The sequence below is a fragment of the Centroberyx affinis genome, unplaced genomic scaffold, assembly GCF_046629955.1.
Source record: "Centroberyx affinis isolate AG114_WGS23_722 - 3 ecotype Tasmania unplaced genomic scaffold, CSIRO-AGI_Caff_v1 ptg003368l_1, whole genome shotgun sequence".
Lineage (NCBI taxonomy): Eukaryota > Metazoa > Chordata > Actinopteri > Beryciformes > Berycidae > Centroberyx > Centroberyx affinis.
Genome location: NW_027281359.1, coordinates 1 through 19841, shown reverse-complemented (window position 1 = coordinate 19841; position 19841 = coordinate 1). Strand labels below are relative to the sequence as shown.

The following is a 19841-nucleotide window of genomic DNA, read 5'->3' as shown; positions in this document are numbered from 1 at the left end:
TATGATGATTCAAATCTTAATGTGACTGATGCAAACAGTCATAATTTGGGTTACTATGGGCTTTTACTATGGGCTCCAAAGCCCTAAAAAAGTTGACAGCTAGTATATAAGTCAACCAATGAAACATTCTCCCCCAACTTACCCCATCAAAACAAAGCATCATTTATGGGTTTCACAATGATAATACCGTGCAATATTCATTCTCCTGTTATGCATCATTGAGTAGCTGCCAGCTGTATTTCTGAATGATTCATAGGAGTGGGTGAAGTTTAAGAGCTGTCTCCTTTTACTGTGTGGATGTAAAAGTGGTAAAGAAAGTGACAGAGCAACAGAGACAGTGAAGGAGAGAGGGATGAGACGTTTGGAGGACAGCACTTTGTCTTCCTTTGAATCTTTCGCTTGTCTTTTGTCCCTCCCTGCCACGCCTCCAGGGGTCGCCTTGGCAACATGTTTTACTGCTGGCAGTCTTATAAATGCAGCGTTGGCTCCTGTAAAACCAGGAGAGCTGTACACAGCCAATGCCAAGGACACAGTGAACAACTGGTCTGCAAGCTTCAAACCTAAACTCAACTAGGAAGAGGTGCATAGGGAAAAGCGGTGCACTTTTATTGAATATTTGATATTTATCACCATCAGTGTGTTTAAGTAGTAGATATCCAGTTTTGCCACATGCAAGAAGAGCTAGATTGTTAAAAACAAAAAGGCAAAACAACGGTCCAGATCAGATACTAGTGACCCTGCTGTTCGTATTTTTCTGCTGAGTGTGGATGAGAATCTGCATCTGAATTTAAAGGATGGACGAAGCTGGGCCTCATCATGGCAGAAGCAGGGAGGACAGTCTTCTCAACATGTTGGTGGAAACCATTCGGGGGCTTGAAGCCGTCAGACGCTCCAGGACTCGCCAGAATGGAAGACAGACAGGAGAGGAACCAAGTAGAGGCGAAGGAGGGCAAGTAGAGATAGGCGGTGAAGGAGGGATGGTGAGTCCACCAGGGAGCGAGAGGGAGAGCGAGGGGATGAGGGGAGGAAGAAAGAGTAGTGAAGGAGAGCAGAGGGAGAAGGAGTGTGAGCAGAAGGTGCTGGGAGTGCTGAGGGAGCTGAGTGTGGTTCATTCAGACAGAGTGAGCGCCTGGAGAGAAGCTGTGAGAGCATCAGCCTGCATGCTCACCTCTGCTCCACCAGGGGGCAGTGATCAGCCACATCCACCTATAACAGGTACCTGATACATGTCTGTCTCAGCCTTATTGTGAAGTTATTCTGAATTCATATCTGTATGCAAATAAAACAAAATAATGGATTAGTCTTCTAGCCTAAGTTGTGATATGGCACAATTGTCTGTTTTCTGCAAATTTGTTTTGTTTCCAATATTTTAGAAACTAAAATTTGCACAGCAGTTTATCAAACAAGTTCAAGTTCGAGTTCAGTTATTTGTTTAACCCTTTATCACAATGGACTCAATGGACGTAGAACAGAATGAATGTGCAGATATCATAATGAAACATTGCATTACAGTATACAGTATGCATCTGTTTTGAGTACAAAATCGTGACCTGATGTATTATGTGAAAAAATATTGCATTGTAAAACAAAAAAAAGTGTACATAAGTGTACAGATCACAAGATGGCTAGTAACTTGAACACCACAATGCATGATAGATTTACATTCATGTGTATTGCTTTTTAGTTGTGATATGACATAATTTCCCATTTTATCCATATGTGTTTTGTTTCAGATAATACAGAACCTAAAGTGAGGCCTTGTTCGGACTCCTTCAGCAGTACTTTTCTAAGTGTTGCGGAGGACATAGAGAGCATTATGGACAGACTGAACACTATCATTACTAAACTGGACACAGAAATCATCACAGCATGTGCAGAAGAGGCCTCAGCTGTGGATGCAGACACAGCAGCGCTATGCACAAAGCAGCAAGACAGTGCAGCACTTCAGGAAACCAGAGACTCTCAAACCTCAAGTTCCGATTCAGTGACACCTAAGGATACAGGCTGTCACTCAAACCCCCATGATCCCCTTGGATCTGGCTCTGGGCATAAGCAGGGGGCTGACGATGGAGCTGATCAAAGCCATACGAAGCCGTCACACTCTCACACTCTGTCACTGGACATTGAAAGCTTTGGCAGTTCCGACTGCAGTGATGGGGCAGAGACCAGGCAGGGATTAGAGGCCAGAGGCCAAGTGACTGATAATAACTGTGTTTCAGAAGAGATAGAAAAGGACAGAGAGAGGGAAGAAACCAAGGAGAAAGGGGAGATGAACACTGAATGGGTCACAGTAGGGTGAGTTGACGAAATCTACCTCACATCCTCTTTAATCTCCAATACTGTAATGTTTTTAGGATGTAAGCTACTGAAAATGCTTGACATTGTAGTTTGTGGAGAGTAAAGTCATTAATAACTGTGCTACCACTGGTGTTAACAATTGAAATGTTCCACAACCATTTCATAAAATGCATTTTTAAGACAGCGAAGCATGTGAGCGATTGCCCAGTAGTAAGCAAACAGGACTTTGCTGTTCAGTGTCTGCTCTTTATCCGGGGGCCTGCTTGGGAGTCTGGAAATGATTTGATTCCTTCCCCTCATTTCTCCTGCTCACTGATACAAAAGCAAACTCTCTGCATGCTTTATCACAAGGTGCACTTGTTTCGACCGCCTGGCCTCCCCATAGCCGTCTATTTCATGCAGTTCACTGTCAGGTCAACGCTTGCATGTCCAAAAGCCAAACAAATCAAGAACATTCAGATCACTGAGAGAGGCTGAGTCTGGGAGGAAGATGATATTCGTGGAAATGTGCATGCTACAGCATCTTAGAAATCCTTAAGATGCCATCTTGTCATAAACCAGAAATGTAGCTCACAAGATAATACACAATACTACTACTACGCCTACATCTTCTACTAGTACTAGTACTAATAATAATACTATAATAATCATATTTGAAAGTGCAGCTTTCTTGATTCTGTGTTAAGCTCACTTAAACTGTTGAACTTCGGCATATAGTTGACGCATATTGTTTTACTGTTTACTTAAACAAAGTGATGAGGAAAAATACATGTTCAAAGGCACGGTCAAAAACTAATTTGCACTCTAGCTCACCAGCTTTTCTCTACTGAAGGAAAATGTGAATGTGCAATTATCTAGTGCTTCTCTGCTCAGAGAGTAATTAACCAATGAGAGACGAGCATTAATCTTTCAGTCAATATAACCTACGTTACACAAGTAAATGTTAAATATTAGCAATATTTATCAAAACATCATGTATCTAATAAACAGATCAAATTGATATAAGAGACAATATAAATGAAAAATATGATATGTTATTATATATAACAAGAAATGGCTGTTACAATAATAATAAAGCAGGGTTATAGTAGAATAAAACCTTTCTTCAATGCAGCATGATGTCAACACTGTCCCAGTGGTACATTCTCAAATTTGTTACCGGCAAGACTGTCTATCTGTACTTCAAACCCTTGCCTTTTTACCCTCTGTGTGTGTGTGTGTGTGTGTGTGTGTGTGTCTGGTTTACAATGTCATTGTATTCTATGAAAGACAACTCTACAATATTCTTTCTAGGCTCTCAGGTCAACTGGAGGACAGCCAATCAGATGTGCCACATGCGTGCTACATCACAGCACCTGTGGGCGTGGCTAAAGTCATGAGGTGTGAGGTGGCCGACACCTTGAGCTCCCTGATGGTGATTGGCTCAGAGGAGCTGGTCAGCAGGGTCATCAGGGTCAAAGTTCAAGATGGAACCGACTTCCACTTCCCAGTAACCGTCGCTGTGCCTTTCCGGGCACGTTACCGCGGCAACTACAGGGATGTTGTTGTCAAGGTAGTGAATGGAGAGAAGAGGGCGAGCTACATCACTCCCATAACAACAGAGGGCAGCTATGGAGGGCAGAGGGTAAAGTGTTCTCTTGCTGTGTGAATTTATGAATGTTATACAACTGCTATAGGTAATGAACCAAAGCTGTTTATCAGATGAGGAGTTTCATTACAAAAGCTGTATCTGTTTTGGAGAACAGAGTTGTGACCTGATGTTTATTGATCAATATTATATCAAAAATGATTGCATTGTAAACAAAAGTGCAAGTAAATTTCACAAGATAGCTAATAACTTTGATACCAAATACATTGTAAGGATCATAAATGGCAAATATCTCGTTATAGAATAAAAGTCCAATTTAAAAAGTCATTTCTGTATGTCTTTGTGTGTTTGTCAGGGCTCATTTGCAGAGGTGAGGGTTTACTCCCTGGGCCTGTTTGCAGTGGTTTCCTGTGTGAGGAAAGAGAGCTACACTGTTCCCAGGAAGGGTTTGTCACTCAAACTCCCCATGGACCCCCGCATCTGTCTGGACTACCTCCCAGGATCCTTCACTGCTCCCGTCATGGCCCAGTCCATGGTAAGAGATGAATCATGATGACTGACTTACTACTCACGACAACCACGTTGTGCGTGCATCATTTGTGTCATCTTAGGTGGTTTGTGAGACATCTGAGTGTTATTCGAGCTTTATTTGTAAAATGTTAGTGTGGAAATAATGCAATTAGGAGGTTTACATGGGAATAAAATAAACATAAAAATCATTTGCATGGTTTTAATTTCTGTTCCTTACTACTAACCAGGGTGGTAGCACTTGAGTCCAGCCTGGTTCTCGACAGTGTATTTGGAAAGTCTTGGTCTTGTCTCAAACTTGAAACTAATTTGTCTTGGTTTTCCCTTGCCTGATATTTTATATACTTTGTGTAATGACTTGCAACAGATCCCAACACAAGTAATCCCAAACATTTATGTGAAAATCACAGGATGCACTCCCGTGGATATAGAAAGTCTTAAATTTTACTGAAGAGCACATCTTCGTATCTGTGGTAGAAAATCAAGGCATGCCTAACAGCTGAACTGGGTTAAAATGATCAAATTTGATTCAAAATCTGACTCAAACGGCTGGACTTTTAGGTGTAGACTAGTCTCTGGCAGACAGCTAGCACCTCATCTGACTACCTGGTTCAGGTGTTCAAGGGGCAGGGGTCCTCTGGCAAAGTAGCCCAGTGCCTGAAGTTTGGCACAGACACAAAAGTGGCTATAAAGGTGCTCAGGAAGGGGGCTGATGCCATGCTGAATTTCTATAGAGAGTGGGCCATGCTGGGAGTTGTCAGTTTTTTGGATGCAGACATGTGTCACTTGGTGCGGTGGCACAAGTTTTTCATGCACCGAGGACACCCCTGTCTCGTCTTCGAAATGCTGGACAAGAGTCGGCATGATTTTATGAAGGAGCGAGATGGTGAGCCCCTGTCTCTCCAAGAAATTAGACCGATTGCAAAGCAGCTGGCTATGGCCTTTGCAGCTTTGAAATCAATAGGTGTGATCCACACAGACCTAAAGCCAGACAATGCAATGCTGGTGGACTGTGTGGACCAGCCATTGAAAGTCAAGCTAATTGACTTTGGTCTGGCGATCCCTGCCTCAGAAGTGAATCTTGGGGAAACCTTTCAGGCGCTTTGCTACAGGTCTCCAGAGGTCCTCTTGGGCCTCCCAGTCACTGAGGCCATAGACATGTGGGCCCTCGGGTGCGTCATGGCCTACATGTTCCTGGGCACTGAACTCTACGATTCACGCAGCAAATATGACACAATATGACTTATTGTGGAGATACAGGGACTTCCTGAACAGCACCTGCTCGATGCTGGTGTCTATACTGACATCTACTTCAAACGTGACCCAGACGTCTGGAGGCTGAAGACACCAAAGGAGTTTAAAAGTGAAACTGGAATCAAGTCCAGAGCGAGCAGGACTCACATGGTGGGTTGGCTCCTTGATTTGATATACCTCTACCCAGAGGAGGCAGAAGAGATTGAGCATGAGGACATGTGGGCATTCATAAACCTCTTGTAAATGATGCTGGAAATTGATGCTGAGGAGAGGGTCATGCCCAGTGACGCTCTGCAGCATGAATTCATCACTATGAGCCACCTGAAGGACTACTATGCCACCAGCTCTCATGTGAAAGAGTCTGTCCTGGCCATGAACATCTGCACACTGCGGGACTTGGCCTGTAACTCAATCTCCAGTGTAACCAGCAGCGAAGAAGAGGTAGAGGTCCAGGATTTCTCTCATGACAGCTCTTCACCTGCTACTGAATCTGATGACAGAGCTTGAGTCATCTCTGTCCCAGTCGACAAGGCATCCGCTACCTCTGTCCTGGTTGACAAGACTTCTGTCCTGGCTGATAGGGCTGCCACTACCACTGACCCAGCTGACGAGGCTTCAACTGCTATCTCCACTGAGGTCAAGAAAAAAAAGTTCAGACCTGTTAAAAAGATGCAGCGATTCTTTTCCAGAGTGAGGAAGGCCATCCGTCGCTGCTTTACACATGCTGAGGAGTGACAGGCTTCATTTACACTGCCGCTCCCAATTCTGATTTTTTTCCCCACCAATCCATCACATCTGAGCAAAAGAATCAGAATTTAGCACTGAGGCCGGCACTATGAATGCAGTAGCTTCATATGAAAAAAAGATTTTAAAAAAATTATTACAGCACATTTGACTCCATCAATTTTTACTCAACAGTATCACTGAGTATCATTTAGATTTGCAAACAAGATTTGCCCTCCTTGGTCTCAATCAAGACTCAGCTTGCCTCCATCTTCATTTCGACTCGACCCCCTATTTGGTCTTTCTCTTGATGCAAAATTACGTGTATATAAGTATATAAGTATAAGTATATAATAAGTGCTCTTGTAGGAGCTTGTAAATACCCGGCTCAAAGGAGTAACAATGAGGGGAGACATACGCCAAAGTAAAAGTTAAAACAATGATTTATTAACTAAACTAGGGAAACATAACTAGACAACACAAACTACATCAAACGAAAAGAACGGAACAAAAGGTGTGTATGGGTGAGGAGGGAGAGAGACACTGAATGGTCAGAAGGCTTTTAAAGCCCAAGGAGTTCACCGGGCCCAGGTGCACTCCAATCAGCCTAAACGACGACCCCACCCACCAGGCTCCTGCAAGACACAGAGTCAGGAGAGTGGGAGGGTCGTCACAGCATCATTAATCACTTTAACTTACTTCAAGTAGATAGAAAAACTAATGGTATCACCACTATTCATGGTTCTTTAACTTCCCCTTTATTATAAACATGATATTGCAGTAATTATAGCTTGACAGAACCAATTTGCTCTGCAATAAATAAAGTAATTTTGAGGGGCACCTTGTTCGGGTTTAGGTAGCTGGCAAAACATCTTTGTGATATAGATTTGAGATAAACTCTTCGAAAGAGAACTCAAAATATCAAACGATAACGAATGAGGGAGAAACAGAGACAGAGAGAGAAAGAGAGACATTGAAAGTGTGTGTGAGAGAGAGAGAGAGAGAGAGAGAGAGAGAGAGGGTGAGGGAGAAATGGCTGAATTCACAGACCTGAGTTTTTACAGATGTTTGCTGCGATGAAGGAAAATGAACAGCTGTGTACAATACTTGAACTGACTTCTGAGTCCAATCATCTGTGAACTAAATTCAGCACAGTTTGTTGCTTGATCTTATGTCAAAAACAGACTCAGAATACTCTCTCTGCATGGTTTTCTTTGATAGCACTGTGACTTGTCTGGACACAACAGCAACTCGAAAGAACTATTTTCTTATCATGTCACAGCTCTGTGCATGAATAGCTATGTAAAGAAAGCAGAATGGCTGTTTCCTCATCTGCCTCAGATCCAGCCTGTAGATGCCGTCCTCCTGGCCACCGTCAAGTCCGGAAGTGATGCCTTTTACTCAGTGATCTCCACCAGCCCACTACTCTACCTCACCCATCCCTCCTCCCAGCCCCTGCGCAGACCCCTCACACTCACCCTCCCCTGTCCCCCAAACCCCGAAAAGAAGAGGGCGGGACAGGGGGAGGAGCCAGAACGCCACAACATCCGGCCGATCAGTGCTGCTGCACTGTGGGACCAACCCACTTCGCATAGAGCGAGGTAAGTTCCTGTTTGTTCAATTTGGTATGATAAGATGTACTGTAACTGATGATAAAGAGAATGTGTGTACTTGGCAAACTTTATTAAATAAAATTAAATAATTTTCAAAGGACATATTTTGTTTTTTAATGTCTCTGTCAGAATGCTGAGTGCCTCTGTCAAGTCCTCCAAGGACATTTCCAATGAGCTGCTGGCTCTTCTGGGTTGGAGAGACAAACAGTGGGACGTCCTGGAGAAGGTCGCCGTCAGGAACCTGCAGAACGGACTGGTGTCCTTTGAGCTGACAGAGAATTTTGAAAGGTTTGCAGCAGATTATTTTCTTATTTAAACTATTCATTGGTGCAACTTTGAATGGTTGATAAGAATCCTCAGAATCAGAGGTTGTGTTTAGGTCTGTATCATATTGTTTTATACCTAAACAAAGCCACTAGGATAAATTTCGGACAAATTTAAAGGATCCAATCAGCTGCTTAAATCTTGAAGAAATCCAAACATTCTATGGTACTGTTTTACAAGTTTCTACCAGTCTTATCTGACTGTCCAATGGGACTCAAAAGAGCCAAACTGTAGGTTACTGGTAAATGACACACTGAGCACAAATCATAAATTTGGCCCAATTCAAAATCTTTATTGCCATTGTATTTCTGACTGCAGTACTCAGCGGAGGTGCTGTTGCATCTTCAGACCTAAATAGAGCAGAGTGTAAACTGCAATATAAGGCAGAAACATCCAAAGCAAGACCACAGACATGGCAAACAAGCCCAGGGTCAAGACCTTAGGGCATTGCTCAGTCTGTTCAGTGTTGTCAGGAAGGATCTGTGGAAAGGAAACAGCAGATCCTTTGTTGATTTGTCCAGTATGTCCACACACAAAAAGGAGAACCTGAAAAACAAAGTATAGTATATGGTATACTGTAGTGTCAGAGATCAGAGAACAGCTTAAACAATGTAAATACAGGAGTCGTGTTGACTTAACTGTGCTGTAAGCTGTCTGACAGTGCAAAGACAAAATGTGATGAATTTCTATGTCTCACCACATCTCCTCTCGCCTGTGCCTTGTTCCCAAAGTTGGCCAGCCACTGCAGTCTTTCTGAAGGACTGTAGGTTTTCAACTTGCTGCCCTTGTCTCCCATACACAGCGTCAGAACGGGCTGGCTGCTCACACCCGAAAGGAAGATATAATAAATCCTGCACCTGACCACAGAACAGAAAACGCTGTTGAGACACTGCAGATGAATAGGACTTAAACCAAAACAGTTGGTGTTTGATTATCTACCTCTTTGATGAGATGCAGTTAGCAGCCGTTGACTCCGGGTTCGTCTGCCTCTCGTGGGACCGAGGCAGCAGACATATTCCCTTGATACCATGGGGCCCCTGCAGTGTTTTTCTCGTCATATCAAGGAGACTGTTTAGGCTGAAACGCACATAGAGCACGGTAAACAATGTTTGATGCAGACGGGAAATGGAGTTTGCAAATAAATGGGAACGGGTGGTGGATCAGAGTGGCGGTGATGAATGACGGGAGCGAGCGACTCAATCTCTCTGTAATACCTCTCAGTGAAGTACAGCCTGTTCCGTTTTCCTTTTGTCATGCAGTTAGCCTGAAAGATAAAGAAAACAACATTAAAAACCCCTGAGAAACCTCTGAGTTTCCTCTTAAATTTCCCCTAAGTAGCTTTAAAGTTAGAAAATACATCCATACTATGCGACAATGTCACATATTCTGTATTTGCTCGTTCCAACGCTTCATTAAAGCTACAGCACACTTATACTGAGTGAAATATTCAAATGCAAGATGACATTTTTTATGGTTGCATCATTACATCAAATGGAAAAAAAATCTAGATGTCTTGCGCATCATTTTATACACATTTCCCTGTAATGCAGCATGTATTTTGGTATCTTTGGAAACCTTGGGATCTTGACTAGAATTTAAAATAAAGTTCTGTGGGTTTGAGCAAAGCTTGGCTGCGCAACATGAGTTTGTAATGATGGACCAACCAGTGGGACCAGCAGGGTGGAAGAGGTAATTACAATAATTAATGTTTTCATTTAAAAATGTTTTTCTCACTTGATAGATAGAGAGGGGTAACTCCATTTTTTAGCCACATGGTGAGGACAACAGCTGGATATGAGTTCATGTTTATACAGTCATATTTGTAGCACTTCATATTTTGTTACTAAGTTTAGGGTAATTAAATGCCACCTAAATGTTCCTCAGTTGGACATGATTTGACAGGTTTCTCACCATGTGGATCTGGCATCCCAAGAGCCCCATGAGGCTGGTAGACAGGCGCAGCAGGTGGGCGGGGCTCTGGGCCATCCTCACAGCCACATCCACACACTGGCTGCCAGCAGTGACTGTCATCAGGAGACCTCCCACCACATAGAGGAGGTAGACGAAACTGCTCCTGGCCAGCCAGAGAGAGAGAGAGAGAGAGAGAGAGAGAGAGGACGACAGACAGACAATAGGGATTAAGGATTTGCACATTTGGTGGATAGAGAGCAAGTCTTGCTTGTCATGGATCCTCACCTCTGGAGCACGAGCTCTACTGGAAAGCCGGGCATGGAGAGGCCTGATGTGTTGGAGGCCTCTAAGCACGACTCTGACTCTGGGGATGTTCCAATAGGTGACATGTTTATGTGCGCAGGCCACAGCATGGAACAACATGATATCAGGGCTTGTTTCTTTTATTTTTTATGTAGTTTTCAATTTTTATCTCAATTCAATTCAGTCAGTTTTCAGTGTGGGTTTGGTGGATTTAGTTAAATTTGCGTTTCTTTTTTACAAATGTTTTCTCCATTTAGTTAGTTTCATTTCTCGTTTTAGCATTTTTGGTAGGGGGGGTATTATTATTATTATTTTATTTTAATTAGTTTCACAAGTAGACAAGATAGCTTTAGTTCAGTTTTAGTTTTTTCACAAAATCTAGTTTTTAAGTGTTTTCCTCTTAGTTTTAGTTTTCTATAATTACCTTGGATGATAAAAATAAAATCCCTCAGGCATTTGGGCATTTGCACAGCATAACAACTGATTGAGGATAAACATTTATCATCATCATCATCAACATTGCAGCATTGTCATTACATAGTGTTCTTGCCCTTGTTTAATCCAGGCTCAAATACATAAACAATGCATCATTTTTAAGAGCAAAGGAAAGAACTTACACTTTTCTGACCGATCATCCAACTGTTCCAGCTCTCCTGGTTTTTGACATTAAAGGGTGCATGCCTTCCATTCTGGTATCGTTCAATACTAAGGGACAGTGTGACACGAAATGAAATGAGGAATGCTACAACTAATAACGCAGATTTACAACCAGCTTTTCTTTGCATAAGGGGTTTAAGGAAACCATGGGGTTAAGGTGGTGTGGATAAAGAGGGGGGGTCTGAATACCATGAATTCCAGCCTGTAACATTTCTATGTCAGAACATAATCACATGTTTGTGGCAAGAACATATTAAGTAATCTATAGATACAGTAACTGTTATGGGCGAGACAGTATATTTACCAAAATCTTTCAACTGTTTAATAGGAAGGCCAATATTAGCCCCAGCTGTAATTTGGTGAACTGTCCCTTTAATATGGCTTCTCATAATGTCCTCCGACTGTTTTATAATTCTCTTTGGCTTCCTTATCTGGAACAGCTTTCCCAGGAATAATATCAATAGAATAGGTAATATTAATTCTTTACACTGGCTAAAGTGTAGGCCTATTCTGTCTTTGTTCTGGCCCACGGTAGCAGACTCATCTCTTCAATCCATTCAGCAACAATCTAATCTCTCCGCTAAGCTCAGCTTCTTAAATTTGCAGACTGCCTCTTTTTCTGTCCATCTGCCTCTCTGTCTCCCTTTCCCTCCCTCTCTCTCTTCCCCACTCCCCGCTCCCTTCAGGCTGCTGGTGGTGCGTCTCCTCTCCTCGGTGCAGCCTTGCCATCTCACCTCCCTGGCAGAGGAGCTGGAGGAGTCGGCGGGCCACCACACGGTCGCCATCGTCCTCCAGCGCCGGCGGGAGGAGCCCCACGCCGTCCTGGTGGCCGCGCTGCCCAGCAGAGACCTGGGCTGGGAGCTGTCCAAGCTGCGGGCCCAGGGCTACAGCGGCCTCCCGGACACCTCGGCCGAGATCTCCGTGTGTGAAGGAGACCAACTGCTGCTCCGTTTCAGCGGCAACATCACCTCCGCAGGTAGGGAGGAGGGCAAGTGATGGAGCCATGGATGGATCCTGTGACCAAAGGGTGCCAGGTTCAGTTCCCCATAACCCCCCCTCCTGTCCTCGTCCTTGCAAAAGTGTCCTCACTTGCTCCAGTGGCTCCATGCTGCAGCTGACCCTGCTCTCTGACCTCCCTATGGAAACGGAGAAGCAAAAAGATCATTAGAGTATCACAAAACAATTATATCTCACAAAGTCAATCTATGAGCAAGTTCCCTTTGTCCACATAAACTGACCCTGTGTAAAGGCTATTTTTTTTGTATTCGCTGCTGCTGCTGCTGTAGCACCAAACAACTGTTCAGGAATTGAGAAAAATGACCATGCAGTTTTTGATCGATGCAATGGTTGCATGCACTTTTCTAAATACTCAATATAGTAGTACATAGTAAACAAGACACACAAACACACATAAATGACAATATCAGTGAATAAGACAGAGAATAAAACCTTTTAAATATAAATAAACCTTTTAAATTTAACCTGGGAACCTTGGATACTAGTGTATGCAGCATGATGGGATGGTACTGGATCTTCTATCAGTTAAGATTTTGGTAGCCATTATGTGTCCAAGTCAGCAGTTTATTTTTCTCACCTACTTTGCCTTACATTTTGTTGTGCACTAGACAACAACCACATTCCTAACTCAGTATGTTTTGCCTGAAAATGAGCTTGATAGTAATCTTAATAAAATTGTAAATATAGATATAGATATATCTAGAGTTTATCTACATCTCAGAAATCAATGCTTGTAATCTTATGTTTGTAGCTGTTTTATCTTGAATTTTTGAACCACAGAAAATATGTGAGATATTTCTTTATAGCAACAGTAAGAGCATAACCAGCAACCAATAAAGCAGTTGTTGCTATCGGCGCAGGTGAGCAGGCTGCAAGTCCCTGCCCTGCCAGGTCAACACAGGCTTATCTTCCCTCTGCTTGTTGCCACAAAACCAGATGCCACAGACCTTCCAATAAAGCAGATGAATTATACTTTGTGTTTGCACAGGCGGCTGCTGGAGTGGGAAACATAAAATCAATCTGGCTCAGGCCTGACAGAACGCTTGTATGTTCACAATGTTCATGTCAGTGTCCGAGATCCTTTGCTATGTGGCTGTGCGCTGACCTCTTCCTTCCCTCCCACTTTATCAATATGTTGTTTGTTCAGCCTTGACAGAATGACTTGGTATTCAGTGTGCACACTCTAAAATCACCATACAGATATACAGTTGGATTGACTAACATCCAGAGTGGGTTTGTTTTATAGGGGGAAAAAAATGACTGATGAAGAATTTAATTCCAAAATGAGATATCCAGAGTTTGAAAGATTTGACACCCACTCTAACAAAATGCTTGCTGGCTAGAAAATAAAATTCATGATGGATTGTCATTTAAATTGCAAGCTGTTTTAAGACATTGCTTACAAAATAGTGACATTTGAGAAAATGCAATCGTCTGCAATTTGAAATATTAAGCCATGAACATCAGGTAACTTCACCAAAATGGATATATATCGTATTTTGGAATGGAACCCTTCAGATGATCATAACATTTGTGCATGTTCTTGTTTTCGAATAGGAACTCAAAACAACCAAAATGGTGTCACGTGCGAGCGAATCGCCTTCCACAGTCAGAGGAAGAACCACCTCTTTCTGCATCTGACTGAAGTGGACTCATTTGGGAACTACAGCTCCCCTCACTACAAGGGGACGGCCATGTTCTATAAGGTCGCCAGAGGTCAGCTGGAACGGCAAGGTGACAACGCCGTCCCGCTGAACATGAAGCTCCTGGGAGATCCTGTCTGTAAGCTGTCTCTGACTTTGCCCAAGGTAGAGGAGGAGAAGCATTCACACAAAATCTCTAGATCATACAAACTTTGACTCAGCAAGAGAATATTATAACATTTCACAGTCATTCTGTTTCATTTCAGAAAGTAAGAACCATTAATCGGCCCGTCAGTGCTAAGGTCAAGTTATGTGAGGAGACAGGTGGGTGAATTACTGTTATCCTTAAATGTCTTTCACTCTTTCTCTTATTCTTTCATACTGTCTGCATCTCTTCAGCCACTCTACCACTCACCCATCCTCTCTCCCCGTTTCAGTCGTGACTTACAGTGGAAATCTGCAAGATCCTTGTGTTTGTTTTATTCTGGTGACTCATTTTTCCCAGAGATCACAATCAAACAGCATGTCCACGACTGTGACATCTTTATTCTTTGGTGTTTCTGTTGATGCAGTTTGAGTTTCTGTAGGTGATGCTAGTCTTTTCTTTGTCTGTTCAGTCATGGTGGCTATCGCTGCTCATGCTAACTACCCGGTTCTTCTTCTGTTTATTCCAAACAAACCGCTGTAACTGTTTCTGGTTACATAAAACACCAGAGGATTTACCCTGGAAAGAGGGAGGTTATCTGACACTGGGTGTTTAGAAAAGCAAATGTAGCAAATGTCAAAGCTTTCATGAACTGGGTACAGGTTGAATTACTACTGTCTTATCAGAGAGAGAGAGAGTAGCAAAACAGGCAGTTATAATATGAAAATACCACAGATTATTACTTTAACAGCAAATTCTTCTCCTCAACTCCCTCCCTTCCACCACCACGCCCCCTCACCCCCCACCCCCCCTCACCAGAGTCCCTGTCAGACTCTCTTCTGCTCTGGCTGTCCGGCGAGCTCTCGGAGGAGGAAACGGCCCTGCTGGTGCTCTCCCTGCGTCTTCGCCGTAGCGCCGCTCAGCTGGTGAAGCTCCGGGCCGGGGACAGCCCGTCCGCCCGGGCCTTCCACCTCCTGGCCCTGTGGAGGAGGGGGCTGCCCGCCGCCCCCCACCCAGCCAGGACCGCCCAGCTGGCCCGCTGCCTGGCCAAGAGCGGCAGGCCGGACCTGGCCAGGGAGCTGCTGCTGCGGCAGGCTGCGGCCACCAGGGACGGCTCCCTGAAATAAGAAAACATATCTAAAAGGACTTGTTTAATAATAATGGAATTCACAGTGGTTCTTATTTTGCTGCTTAAGGTTATTTCAAAGCACATGTGCCTGCCAAATGAGCTCCTGGTAGTGCTGTGTTTCATCCACAAGGGGTCAGCACTGGACTGTGAGATTTTGTGCTCTTTTCCAGACCTAGGTCCAATAATATTGATAGAAATTCTTAGGATTTGTTTTGACATAATTACCAAATGGCTGGAGAGTGGCACATAAGACATTGGGTGAGCAGAAAGTTTAGACAATCAAAGGCAAACATTTGAAAGTCAATTACTAACCTTTTGTAATTGACAACTTATGCGACACTAACTATTGTTGTAATACAGTAAATCCCACCCATCTGGTACTCCATACAAACACAGAGAATACTTTGCAACCACAAGTTGACCCAGGTCTGAGCTCTTAAAATAAATAAGAACTGTAATTGTTGAAACAGTTATGCATTATTCATTTTCATGTGTGCAATGTAGATGCACAACTATATGATAACATAAGTTAGCTGGTGTTTTCCAACACATTTCCAAGTTTCTACATTTCTCAGGGTTTTTTTCACATAATGATCTAATTTGTAAAAGTTTGGAAAGCATTACCCTCTACATAGGACAAAGCTTTCACTTGTATTCGTAGTTTGTCTCCATAGAGCGACGGGTGATTGACAAGATCAGATAAGAGTCAGCCGCCTCTCCTCTCTGTGTAAACAGCTGCTGACACTGAGGTGTGACCTCTTTTCATCTCATTGACACTGAGTCATCTTTGACTTGACAGTGTCTCTTGATGATAACTGATTGGAGGACAAAGGCTTGTATTTTTACCATACTATGATATGATATGAGGAATTTCTGTTTTACAATGCATACTTGGAATTACTTGGAAGATACATACTGTATATTTTATTACTTTTCCCTGAACATTATCAATTGATTTTGAAAATAAATCATGTTGATCCATACACAATTATGAAAATATCTCCACAGATTCTTTTCCATGTCAGAAAGAAAAGTTTCATTGAAGTGGGGTTATAATAACAAGAAAACCCTCTTATAACTAAATCAAGGCCACCAGAAAAGCACTCAGCCTTTTTAATGACATTCAACAGGGTTTCCTTTTTCGTCTGCGTTCAGAGCCTCACGCTCAAGCTGTGTGGCATTCTGGAGACCCTCGGCTGAAGCTGGGGGGGTAATGATAGATGCCATGTGTCCAGGTGGGGGGCGCGGGACCCCCTGCCGAGAGAGGGGAGACCGCCCAGTGCTGCGAATGGGGGGTGAGCGGTTAATGAAGTATGAAATGGTAACAGGTGGAGCTGATGGATTAAACTCCATGATCATTCTTTCTCTCCCTGCCTCTCTCTCCCTCTGACTGAATATTTTTAAACTCGTTTCCATCCTCTATACCTCTCCTCTGCTCATTAACCTTTCCTCTTCCTCTCATGGTGCCGTCACGTATCTGTTTTTCCCCTCGTCTCTCTTTCTTTTCCATCTTTCTGATTATCTCCTCATTTCCCTTCCTCAATCCCTTCCTGTATAATTCGAAAGGACACGTGTAGCGTCGCTAGCAGGAGAGTTTGGTGCCTAGAGTGTGTGTGTCAGAGGGGGGTATCATTAGTCTGGCACAGGGCCATCAAACACCAACACACATACACACACACACACACTGAGGGCCTGGCTAGAGGTAAATGTCACAGAGGGGGCTCCCACAGCGCGAGGAAATCGTTTCCTCTCTCATTTTCTCTCTCTCTCCCCCCCCCTCTACATTATTGAAAAGGCCACGCAGCAAGGCACTCTGGGAGGTTGCCTGTCGTCCGATGGGGAAGGATCCAGAGGGCTGATGAGGTGAAGCGTTCCCACGGCGTAAAGAGATCCTGATTAAAACCTCATCTCATTTCATCATTCATTTCATCATCCTCCTCATTTGGAGCGCTCTGCCTTTTGCGGGAATCCCTCGCTCGCTTGATCAGCTGCCGCTCTCACACTTTTTTAGGTGTCAAGGTGTAATAGTCTGCTGTGATTGAGATGCAGAAGCGGTCTTAAGTGAACACGCACAGTCTCAGCTCATCCTGAGAGTTATGAGACTGCAACATGTACATGTGGGTGGAATACAGATCTTGCATTGCTATGACATGAAAACCCCAAACTGGTGTTTTTCATTTTCTTACTTGAATTGACTGTTTACATAAAACTCTATGGAGAAATTAGAAGTGATAAACTAGTTATGCAAGTCTATGTTTCAGCTGTATGGCTGGTGATTTTTGATTGGAGTCTGGGTTGATTACTCAGACCCTTGTCTACTCATTTAGGCAATCATGTACTCCATACTGCCTCAGAGTAATTAGATCTAAGCGTAGTCACAGATGAATCCTCATTAAGATTAAATGTTAAGAGGCTGGAGAGAGAACCAGATAATATCAAGTGTCTATAATGTTTATCAGTTGCAGATTCTACAAAATAGCCAAATTTTGCCTACACATTAAAAATAAATGCATAATATAATCTTAATCTGTTGCACCCTGAATTAGGGTAACACAAACAATATAGACTGCAGATTATTAACTATTCCTCCAGTATGACTTAAAATACCATGAATGCGAACTTAGTTGACTTCATTTTATCCTAATAGCTACTGTGTCATTTCATATCCACAATAATATTATTTTATCAATACTTTATTTGATGCTCTTGAAGCGAGAACATCAAATAAAGTGGAAAAAAAAATAAGTGTCCAAATACGACGATCACCAAAAGTTTGCCGAATGTGAACGGAGGTACAGTAGTCTCACACAAGCCCAATCACTGTCTCAAAGAATCAGTTTAAACTTGTATTTATTAAACCTGAATCACAAGTGTGGAGCACCCCAAGGTGCTGTGGGTGCATCCAGGCGGTAACGGGTCACAGTGCCTTGCTGAACCCTGTGATGAGTAAAAAATGGAGACAGCTCCTGTGTGACTGCCCATTCAGACAAAGCTGGGAAACCAGGATGGATCAAATCTCTGGGGTGATCCTCTGACTCACACCCTGGCCCTGACTCTAGCCATGTGTGTGTGTGTGTGTGTGTGTGTGTGTGTGTGTGTGTGTGTGTGTGTGTAGTGCTCATTGGTCTGTGACAACTTCTTCATCCATCTCTCATCTGGCTGCACACACACACATAGACACACAAAATAACACATCTTCACAAACGTCTGTCTATCCTTGTTGAATGTTTTTTTCGATGGAATTAAATTGGTATTGTTTACTGTGGGAAATCCACCAAGATTGCATGAGATTGTGTGAGACGGTGCTGGAAACGGGATGAAAGCGGGGAAAAAAAGGTGGGGATGACAGATGGAAATGGGTGGGTGGGGGGGGGGGGGGGGTAAAAGAGGTAGGATATGTGAGAGGAGACGGGGGTGGGGTGTGAGAGAGATGGAAGACTAAATAAAAAGGAGAGAAAGGGTGAGAGGAAGAGGAGAGAGAGAGGATGATAGGGTGTGAGATGACGAGAGAGGGTGAAACGTGAGGGAGAGAAGGTTAGCAAACAGATATTGTGGCGCCATTGGTGTGTGAAACCAGCCTGACATCTGGAGTGTGTGTGTGTGTATGTGTGTACGAACATGTGCGTGTGTGTGTTTGCGTGCGTGTGTGTGTGTGTGTATGCATGCGTGATCACTAGGGAGAGTCATGGAGCCTGGCTCACTCTCACACACATACACACACAAACACCACAGTTTTGGCTTAGGGGATCTCTAAGGGTTAGAAGGTCAAAAAAAGAGTGCGGTGCTCAGCCTCCCATGACGGCTATATTTCACACATAAAGAGCTCTACACATGCATCCAAACACACACACACACACATACACACACACTGACATGACCTGAAAACCCTAAATCTACACCAGTGAATGCCTGTAATGTTGCATTAGCATCAACACTGCATGCAAACGACATGGAATTATCTCAATCCCATAACAACCGCAGACAAAAGCTATCATTTCCCATAGTAAGTTTGTAACATAACCTACATTATTAATTTCCCATATTCATTATCCATCAAGCTATCCTGCAAGCATTGTGCAGCCAGGTAAAAGAAAATCCACTGAGTGCATTAGCTTTTGATTGCAACAGTGACTTGAGGTAGAGTTGTTAAAACCATAGAGTTTATTGCACTGCCTCGCTCATTAAGTCTTAAATCTTGGGCTTAACTATTCAGTGAAGCTAGTTACTTTGCTCCATCATGCTAATCATCCAGTGTCTGTGTTGTTATTGTGATCAAACAAACTCAGCTCCAGGCGCTTCTGTTAATTTCGGGAGCAAAACTCAATATCATGTTTGGTATAATTGTCATAGACCTCCATTCTAACTGATATGTTAACGTTTTTCTAAAGGTTTAGCATCACTAATTTTTTACTTTACCTCCCTGTTCTCAGTGTTCAGGCAGAAGAGATGCAAACTCTTCATTTGGTTATGATGACCTTGTTCATCATAGTTTGCTTTTCTAATCATTATCTACTATTTCTAGTGATTGACATGCAAGTTGTTCGTTTTTAAGAGATTATTTTTTGACACATGATGGCTTTTTAATTAAGACTCTGCATGTGATTTATTCTTGAAATTTATTGAAGACATACCCTTTTAACTACACAAGATTGAAAAAAATGTCATAAAGCTATGGCACATTTGAAAATAAATAGTGATAAATAGTGAG

General features: G+C 43.0%; 1 protein-coding gene across 1 annotated transcript; it reads left to right on the top strand.

Annotated features, from left to right (window-relative positions):
• The first annotated feature begins 794 nt into the window (after nucleotides 1–794).
• On the top strand, nucleotides 795–15131 carry dthd1 (death domain containing 1). The gene is made up of 10 exons (XM_071538913.1): nucleotides 795–1215; nucleotides 1734–2295; nucleotides 3592–3922; nucleotides 4242–4421; nucleotides 7733–7992; nucleotides 8134–8292; nucleotides 11886–12175; nucleotides 13774–14024; nucleotides 14126–14183; nucleotides 14824–15131. The coding sequence occupies exons 1-10, from the start codon at nucleotides 795–797 to the stop codon at nucleotides 15129–15131; spliced, it is 2820 nt and encodes a 939-aa protein (XP_071395014.1).
• The last annotated feature ends 4710 nt before the right edge of the window (nucleotides 15132–19841 follow it).

Excerpts from the sequence above, each read along its gene's own strand:
- dthd1 (XM_071538913.1), top strand. The coding sequence starts at position 795 with ATGGACGAAGCTGGGCCTCATCATGGCAGAAGCAGGGAGGACAGTCTT. Across the intron at positions 1,216-1,733 it reads GCCACATCCACCTATAACAG|ATAATACAGAACCTAAAGTG; the intron begins GTACCTGATACA and ends GTTTTGTTTCAG. Across the intron at positions 8,293-11,885 it reads CTGACAGAGAATTTTGAAAG|GCTGCTGGTGGTGCGTCTCC; the intron begins GTTTGCAGCAGA and ends CGCTCCCTTCAG.